General features: G+C 47.5%; 1 protein-coding gene across 1 annotated transcript; it reads left to right on the forward strand.

The window, feature by feature from the left end:
- The first annotated feature begins 2,002 nt into the window (after positions 1-2,002).
- On the forward strand, positions 2,003-7,244 carry LOC308485362 (uncharacterized protein). Its single transcript, XM_081021193.1, has 3 exons — positions 2,003-2,340; positions 3,909-4,313; positions 5,254-7,244. Exons 1-3 carry the CDS (start codon positions 2,094-2,096, stop codon positions 5,454-5,456), a joined length of 855 nt encoding a protein of 284 aa, XP_080877319.1. The 5' UTR covers positions 2,003-2,093; the 3' UTR covers positions 5,457-7,244.
- Positions 7,245-9,621: the final 2,377 nt, after the last annotated feature.

Raw genomic sequence — 9,621 nt, forward strand, 5'->3', positions numbered from 1 at the left:
TACTGTTTTTCTGCATTGTCTGGGGCCCTGTCAACTCTACAACCCAATAATTATTGCTTATTCTGGGGCAGAAGTATTGGTCTTCTTTAAAATGTATTTGAAAGTTTCTACTTCTCCCCCAAATTTATTTTGGAGGTTTACACTCTACCCTCAAAAAGCAACGTCCCTGAGAGGATAAATATCTAGGCAGGTACAAAAGAGGTAGTAAAGGTAAAGGGACTCCTGACCATTAGGTCCAGTCGTGGCCGACTCTGGGGTTGCGGCGCTCATCTTGCTTTATTGGCCAATGGAGCCGGCGTACAGCTTCCGGGTCATGTGGCCAGCAGGACTAAGCCGCTCCTGGCGAACCAGAGCAGCGCACGGAAACACTGTTTACCTTCCCGCCGGAGTGGTACCTATTTATCTACTTGCACTTTGACGTGCTTTCGATCTGCTAGGTGAGCAGGAGCAGGGACCGAGCAACGGGAGCTCACCCCGTTGCGGGGATTTGAACCGCCGACCTTCTGATCGGCACGTCCTAGGCTCTGTGGTTTAAGATTGTAGGAAAGGATATATTTAATAAGTATTATCCTTCTTTCACTCATGCAAGTAAGTGACGCAGCAGAGCAGATTCTCCTCACTATAGTTGGAAGCTAGTTTGCAGATTCATTTGAATCTCTTAGTTAAGATTATTTCCTGGTGTTCCCCTTTTGATCCTTCTTAAAATAAATAATAATAATAATAATAATAATAATAATAATAATAATAATAATTTTTTACCCCACCCTCCCTGGCCAAGACCGGGTTCAGGGCGGCTAACACCGAATATGAATACAGTAAAAACATTAAAAACAAAACAAAACAAAACAAACAGTTGATTAAAATATAAGTTAAAATACAGTGTAAAATGCAGCTTAAAATACAGACTCGCTTTAGTGGTAGCCTATAGATCAAAGCCATAAGGGGAGAAAACGTCAAATATTCACCGGGACCAACTATCCGTGCTGGTCCTACATGGGCCAGCAAAAAGAACCGAGGGAAAATGTATATGCAAAATCCCTTATAAGGCGTTCCATAAATAAATGAATGGGGGGGGGGGGTGTTGTTGAGTCCATTCCCAAAGGCCAAGCGGAACAGCTCCATCTTGTAGGCCCTGCGGAAAGATGTTGAATCCTGCAGGGCCCTAGTCTCTTGTGACAAGAGCGTTCCACCATGTTGGGGCTAGTGCTGAAAAGGCCCTGGCCCTGGTTGAGGCCAATCTAACCTCCTTGGGGCTCGGGACCTCCAAAGTGTTGTTATTTATGGGATGTCCCTATTTTCATCGGAGAAATGTTGAAGGGTATACCATTAGTAGTTCTTCCGCATTTGTAAGAACTCGATCTTTTAATGTGGAACTTTAGAACTCCCTGCCTATTCATAGAATCATAGAATCATGGAGCTGGAAGAGACCACAAGGGCCATCGAGTCCAACCCCCTGCCAAGCAGGAAACACCATCAGAGCACTCCTGACATATGGTTGTCAAGCCTCTGCTTAAAGACCTCCAAAGAAGGAGACTCCACCACACTCCTTGGCAGCAAATTCCACTGTCGAACAGCTCTTACTGTCAGGAAGTTCTTCCTAATGTTTAGGTGGAATCTTCTTTCTTGTAGTTTGGATCCATTGCTCCGTGTCCGCTTCTCTGGAGCAGCAGAAAACAACCTTTCTCCCTCCTCTATGTGACATCCTTTTATATATTTGAACATGGCTATCATATCACCCCTTAACCTCCTCTTCTCCAGGCTAAACATGCCCAGCTCCCTTAGCCGTTCCTCATAAGGCATCATATTGATCCCAGGCCGATGACATATCCATATTCTTTTCAGCCACCTGCCTGATATCAATAGACAGGCACCTATTGCTTACCCAGATGCTTAGAAAATTGATGTGAATTTTAACCTTTTTTTTTTTTTTTTTTAGTCTTTCGTGTCTTAACTTTTTGAAAGTCTTGCGTTATTTTTCCTATTGATGAATTTTATTTTATCTTTTTTGTAGACGGTTTGGGACTTGTTATTATTATTATTTTTTTACGCAATCAAGCATTGTACGCATGCTATGAAATAAAATAAATAAATAAATGCAGGATGTAGAAAAAGCGACTCCCGTGGACGTGATTGAAGCCAACTTCTACGGCGCCATCCTCGCCCGCAGCTACGGGTTCGACGTCCTAGACCTTCATTTCTTCTTCCGCCGTGTGGACGATCTCCGCATTGAAGACGGGGTACACTGGAACTTCTTGGCGCACCGCTTTATTACCAGATACCTGCTGACCTACATTGCTGATTCCTGGGGAGTCGAGCTTGAGAAGAGGAGGTCCGGCACAGGTGAGCATGTGGCTCAAGAACAGGGGAAGAGCTGGATGGAAGGCAGAGATTGCAGAAGGTCCGGAAGACTATAGCTGTAAAAGAGTTTTTGAGAAGGGGGTTTTGGGGCTTCACTTGCTGCTTCTTCTTATATAATAATAATAATAATAATAATAATAATAATAATAATAATAATTTATTATTTATACCCCGCCCATCTGGCTGGGTTTCCCCAGCCACTCTGGGCGGCTTCCAACTGAATATTAAAAACAGTACAGAATCAAACATTAAAAACTTCCCTAAAGAGGGCTGCCTTCAGATGACTTTTAAAAGTAAAATAGTTGTTCTTCTCTTTGACATCTGGTGGGAGGACGTTCCACAGGGCGGGTGCCACTACCGAGAAGGCCCTCTGCCTGGTTCCCTGTAACCTTACTTCTTGCAATGAGGGAAACGCCAGAAGGCCCTCAGCGCTGGATCTCAGTGGATCTTTCGCAATCGCTCGTAGCCGTGTAAGACTGTAAAAAGTAAGATTTTTAAAAAGTGAGTCTGTAAGTGACTGTGGAGGCCAATTCTGGACCCACATGTCCTTCCACAGTGGGGACATTCGTTCCCGGGCGGGAGTTGATCACGGTGAGGGTTTGCCAAGCATGCCTTCCCCTTAGCACCTTTCTCCCTTGCGTCCTGAGTTCGAGTGTCTTCAAAGCCCATGACACCTTTGGTAAAGGCTGTTCTCCAACTGGAGCGCTCGCAGGCCAGTGTTTCCCAGTTGTTGGTGAATTAGTATTTTCCACACAACAACACGAAAGATATCAAAAGATATCAAAAGATAACAATACACAACACACAAAAATCAAATCTGGTTTATACTAGATTTGCCTTGAGACAGTTTAAACCTCTTTTGTTGACCACCAGCATTACGCTTTGCATTTTTTAGTTCAGAATAGAGTAGTTGCTTTGGAAGATGATAATCAGGCATCCGCACAACATGACCAGTCCAACGAAATTGATGTTGAAGAATCATTGCTTCAACGCTGGTGATCTTTGCTTCTTCCGGTACACTGGCATTAGTTTGCCTGTCTTCCAAAGTGATGTGCAAATTTTTTTGGACAAACCAAATTTTTTTGGAATCTTTCGAGGAGTATACTCACTAACAGGAGTATACTCACTAACTACTCACTAGCAGAGTAGTTAATATGCAAAATTGTGTGTGTGGATTTGGAAGTTCTCTTGGAAAAATGCAGCTGCCCCACCAGGGACTCATGAGAGTTGCTTTTGGGGGGTTGTGTGTGAGTGGGTGACCAGGAAGTCATCCTTTGTGCCCCTTGGGATAATGGCTCTAGAATCCTAGAATTGTAGCATTGGAAGGGACCACTTGGGTCATCTAGACCAACCCCGTGCAACGCAGGAGTCCTTTACCCAACGTGGGGCTTAGAACCCATGACCTTGAGATTAAGAGAGAAGGAGGGCAAAAAGAGAGGGGCTGCCCCAATCCCACAGAGCCTGCTGTTGGTGTTGAGCTTCTTGCAAAGAACAACAGGTGTAATTTCCCCCTCCCCACCTCCCCAGAATAATGGCCTCTCACTTTGCAGGGATTGGTTGGAACGGGACTGCAACACATCAGCCAGCTTCCCCTCAGCTGCCCTCCACACCCCAGTTGTTCCGTGACTTCTTCTCGGCTGGTGACGCTCCTATTAGGCAGCTCCTTGTGGACAGAGAAGCCCCTGACAGCTATGGTGCTCCCTATGGCAACAGACCTGTGGCTGGATTCGAATACAATCCCCAGGACCCCTCGCCCCACCATGGCCGGCTCCTTCCTACCCACCCGCCGTTTGAACACCACAGCAATCCGTACGACGACGGGCCAGGGGGCAGATTGGACTGTCACGACTATCCACCCGACGATGGACAGCTCACTCCTGACCCCCAGTTCAGTGACCATTGGAATGGTTCCTTCAGCCACAGGGGTGGGATTTGGAATGGTCCCTTTTTCCCAGGTATGTCCCTGCAAACCACCGTTGTCCCTCTGAGATACGTTTAGGAGCCCACTGTTGGGATGCATCCAAGGAAACGGGGGCAATTTGCAAGCCCCCAGCTGGCTTCAGCCCACCAGCTGGTAAGCTGGGCGATCTCCAGTCCTTGGCTCAGCATGAAACAGCGACCCACAGCTTCAGTAGCCTTCAGAAGCTGGAGCACGCTCTACTCAGCTGAGTAAATAACACTGCGCAAACAGAAGTGGCAGGAGATGGCTGTGAGAGCATATTTACCCGCACCCTCACAAGCACCCGCTGTTTACCTTCCCGCCAGTGTGGTACCTATTTATCTACTTGCACTTTGACGTGCTTTCAAACTGCTAGGTTGGCAGGAGCTGGGACCAAACAATGGGAGCTCACCCCATCGCGGGGATTTGAACCGCCGACCTACTGATTGGCAAGCCCTAGGCTCAGTGGTTTACACCACAGCGCCACCCGCGTCCCATAAAAATACAGTTGGCATCCCATAAATATAAGAGGAGGGGTTTCAGCAGATAAAGCAACTTAGACTGAGTTTTAGCACACATGAAAAGCCTAAAACAAATCCTTATTTCCTGATGTATAGCCTTTGGACTATACTGTAACTTAAATAGAAAATTATCTTTAGAAAGATTTCCCCTACAAAGCATTTTATTATTTTTTTAAAAATCCGATTTAAATCAAAAAAATCCTTTTTAAAACACACACAAAACCATTGATTTTTATCCACCCTGCCTAGAACAGAGAGTGGTAACCAGTTCAGCTGCTGAAAGTGGTACATACATTTCGTAAGTCCCCAGAGGGCTTCATCCTAAGCTCACACATGATGTCTCAGTTGTGCCGCTGATTCTGGGTTTTCCTGCTGCTTTTACTTCCTGTGCCCGCTCTGCTTCCCCACTCTGACCCCTTTCTCGCTTTCCTCCAGAAACCCACCCCGACGGCTTCCCTATTCCCACAACGGCCGGGCGTTCCAGGCGAAGGCGGCGCCCCGAGTTCATACAGTACCGCCCCCACGAGCAACGCGAAGGAGCCCACCCCTACGCCAGGCCGTGGCGGGGGCGCGGCAGAAACTCTTGGCGTCGCCCCCAAAGGTCAAGATACGTCTGGAGACGCCCCTCTCGCTCTTAGCAGGGGCTCCGACAGCCTTGAATGTTCTTCTCTTGCAGGCAGCAGCCCAACTTGTCAGGACTGGGGATGGGGTTTTTTTGGGGGGGGGGAGTTGCCTGTGGGTGTCAAGGGCTTCTGTGCACATAGTGGAAGGACTCGTCGCTTGATCTCCAGCCTGCTATTGAACACCCTTTGGTCACATGCTCGCAAGTGGGGGTCAGACCGTCTTTCTGAACCCGGGGTTGCCCCCCACCCAGTCCGGACGCTTCCAGTTTTTCACCTCGACCGCCCGTCCCGTGGAAGAAGGGTGTCTTCGCAAGCGGCTCTGAATAGCAAGCTCGGTAGTCCAATCTCAGACACGCACCAGGCATTCAAAGTGCATTCTGCCCACGTTTTAAAGCTCCCCCCTCCAAAAGACCCATGGGAACTGTAGTTCCCCCGCTCACAGACCTACAGGGCCCTTAACTACAGTTCCCAGAATGCTTTGGGGGTACAGCCATGTGCTTCAAAGGTGTGTTGGGGATCTGCCCCTAGTCGTGGGATGAGCTGCAGGTGATCTGTTGATATCGGTACAAACCGCCCGGGTTGTTTTAGCCAGGATTTTTATATTCGCCATTAAATTCATTCCGTCCCGCCCAGGGCGGTAGCGAATCTGGGTGGAAACTCTTCTTTCCCAAAGCCCCCTGCTATTTCCCTGCCGTGCAAGGTGGGACAGACTGCCTTTGAAGCAGTGGGGAGTGGGAACTGAATGTGGCCCTCTGCATGTTCTTCTCAGGCCCTCTGGACTTTCCCCAGGGAGTTGAGGTCCGGCTGTGCTCCCATCCATCTTTGAGAATGTGGCTGTTTATGGGCGTTTTCATTCAGCAAGCACAGGAAGCCCATTTTCACATTCACCCATAGGGTGGGTGGGTAGGCAGACACTGTGTTTGGGAGGGCAAAATGTGCCACCTCTTTGCATTTTCCAACCTGCGACACACCTGCCCAGGTGAGCCCTGCTTGTGGATCCACAAAGGAAGGACTGTTACTAGAAGTATCTTCATTTCCCCTCCCAGTACAGTTGACTCCGCTTCTTCCTCTACATGGGAACATGACTTTATACAGAAACTAGTCTTTTGCACTAGGGTCTCGGGAGCATGGTCTAGTGGGCAGGTCTCCTGCATAAGCCCCACTAAGATAGACTGAAACTATGCAAGAACTCGCTCCAGAGACCTCCCCATGGGGGTCAGGCAAGCTGCCCAAAATGACTCCAAAGGAGAGAGCTTTTTCAGTCTGAATGTATAATGTTTTTTAAAAGCCTCAAGGTGAGGCAGTGTGTGTTTGTCTATGGCAGGGGTCTGCAACCCGCGGCCCCGGAGCCGCATGTGGCTCTTTTACACCTTTGCCGCGGCTCCGGGGCGGATACTAGCGAGGGGAGGAGGCGCATTGTGCGCCCCGACACTCCCCACTGTGGCGGGCGCTGTACTGGCTGTGACGTCGCATGGGGGCGGTGCGTGCGTTTGTCACGCACCGTCCCGACGTCACCTTCCCGCCCGCTGTCAGATCGCGGCTCCGGAGATATATTTGTTTTAAATGTCGCAATGGTTTTGCGGCTCCCAGTTTTTTTTTCTTCGGAAACGGGTCCAAGTGGCTCTTTTTGTCTTAAAGGCTGCAGACCCCTGGTCTATGGGGAATCCTTATCTCCTAACCCAGCTGGGGTCTGTTGGAGCAAAATGCATTACCTAAAAAGAACACGTTTTGGAGGAGAAAAAGGTGTTTCACGAAGGCAGCATTTTTCTCTCTGAAAGGAAATAATAAAAGTGTGGTTGGTAATCGTCTTTTTGTCTTTCTGTTTAGAGGAGGGCTGCTTGTCCTTGCAGTGAAAATGTCCCCATTTTACAGATGGAGAACTGAGAGTGGTGTGAAACAAGTTCATGGGAGAAGAGGGACTCAAAAGCCGAGAGTTAAAGTGCCTTTGGGGTGGGGGTTGTTATTACATTTTTTTAATGCATCTCACCTTTTTTGCGAGACGGTTCGCACAAATTGAAACGACACAGATGAACCGCAAAAAGCCAAGAACATATAAAAAAGACAGTCACGGAACCGAGAAATTGTACAAAACAAATGAAATACCATGAAAATCCCTGAAATGAGGAGTAATCGACTAGAAATATTATCTTATGAAAATAAACTAAATAATAAAAAGCAAAAAGTTTAAGGAAAAATTAGAAAAACCTAAAATTGTACAAAGTCTTAATGGGATGCCGGGTTCAAACCTCGTTTCACTGAACTATTCAGTTTCCTCAGAAGGAAATAGAAAAATCATAAACCTTAAATGACCAAAATTTTAAAAAAGGGGGTAAAACTCCCAAAATTTCTGAAGTATTATAATCCTAGCTCAACCTAGGTGAAGCCAAGCGCAGTAATAAAGGATTAAGGACTCAAAGGTACAGTTTCTAATACTGAATTTACAAAAAAGGTTTGAAAACCTAAATGGCAAGTTTTTGACAAAGCCCAATTTAAAGGAAGCAAAGCACAGTAATAAGGAGTTGAGGACTCAGCTCTGAAAATTCTAGTGTTGCGCACAAATTCAAAGAAAGGAATACAAGATAAGCTGTTTTAGATTTTAAACAAACTCAAGAACAGAGTTGAAACATTCCCATGGTCTAGGTTACCGCTGATGTTAAAGACTGATACTGGGTGTTTCCAATCACAGGTTTATATACTATAGGGTGAATTTTTTTTTTTAAGGGACAGGCCATCTTATTCAAACAATGGGCGGGATTGTTAGGGTTTGTAAAAATAGTCGAATTAAAACAATGTAAAATACAGATCTCTTAAAAGTGCGGATAACCCCCTCCTATTAATAGCCCTTTCATTTAAAAAGACCAGTCAGTTCCCCAAAACTTGTTGGAACAAGAAAGTCTCCACTTGCCAGTGGAAGGACAATATGGAGGGAGCCAGTCTAGCTTCTTTAGGGAGAAAGTTTTCAAGTTTGGGAGCCACCACTGAGAAGGCCCTCTCCTGCGTCCCCACCATTGCATTTGCTTAGGGGAGAGTGAAAGGGTGGAGCAAAAAGTGGGTGGCGCATAGACACGCCTGTTCACACAAGCACCCGCCCTCTTGCCCCCCATCTTTCATCTATCTTCCACCCAATCTCCAGGCTAGTGGGCGTTGTGAGCCACACCGGAGGAAGTGGAGTCCCTGCATGGAGTTGAATTGCCAGCGTGGGACCTGAAGGCTATTTTCCACACGGTAGCTCAAGCCTGGGGCCCCCTGCACTGCCCCCCATTCAAGGAAAACCAGACATTATGGAGAAGGGAGTCCATTCCAGAGCATGGCCAGGGAAGGACCCCTGCGCCTTAACATTGGCTTACTCCCAGAAGGTCCCAGGTAAAATCCCTGGCAGCGTCGCCAGCTAAAAATGATCTTGTAGCAGGCTGCATGAGGTATCCGCTTTTGGAAGTGTGCCAACCCCAAAATGCCAGCTTTACAATGGGCCGCTGGCTGGGTCCTGCCTCAGACCAGGCTGCCCCATCAAATTGTTCAGAGAGCCAGACAGGTGGTCTGCATTTGGGTTTAACTCATCTGGTTCCCCCCCCCCTCTGTTCAAAATCTCCTTCCAAGAATCCTACACTGGAGGCCCCCAGACACTCACGGGCAAGCAGTACTCCCAGGAATTTGTGGCCTGCGTATTTCAGTTTTCTAAAAATCGATATGAAGAAAGAATAGAGGAGAAAAACAGAAAGCAGGTGGGGAGTTTAGAGAGGGTGGGAACTTACCAGCCAGGTTAAAAATACTGTAAGCATCAACACCCCACCTTAATTGGAACATACACATTGGTGTAAAGCAGGGGTAGGCAACCTAAGGCCCGGGGGCAGGATGCGGCCCAATTGCCTTCTCAATCCGGCTTGCGGACAGTCTGGGAATCAGTGTGTTTTTACATGAGTAGAAGGTGCCCTTTTATTTAAAATGCACCTCTGGGTTATTTGTGGGGCATAGGAATTTGTTCATTCCCCCCACCCCCCAATATAGTCTGGCCCACCACATGCTCTGAGGGACGGTGGACCGGCCTCCTGCTGAAAAAGGTTGCTGACCCCTGGTGTAAAGCATCCAAGTTGGTATCCACATGAGATTGCATTTATAAGAAACATGTTCAAACGAGATTCCTGCATTGTAGGGGGTTGGACTAGATGACCCTCAGGGTCCC

The sequence above is a fragment of the Podarcis pityusensis genome (assembly GCF_964106645.2).
Source record: "Podarcis pityusensis genome assembly, chromosome: 9".
In the NCBI taxonomy this organism is placed as follows: domain Eukaryota; kingdom Metazoa; phylum Chordata; class Lepidosauria; order Squamata; family Lacertidae; genus Podarcis; species Podarcis pityusensis.

Excerpts from the sequence above, each read along its gene's own strand:
- LOC308485362 (XM_081021193.1), top strand. The coding sequence starts at position 2,094 with ATGCAGGATGTAGAAAAAGCGACTCCCGTGGACGTGATTGAAGCCAAC. Across the intron at positions 2,341-3,908 it reads GAAGAGGAGGTCCGGCACAG|GGATTGGTTGGAACGGGACT; the intron begins GTGAGCATGTGG and ends CTCACTTTGCAG. Across the intron at positions 4,314-5,253 it reads GAATGGTCCCTTTTTCCCAG|AAACCCACCCCGACGGCTTC; the intron begins GTATGTCCCTGC and ends GCTTTCCTCCAG.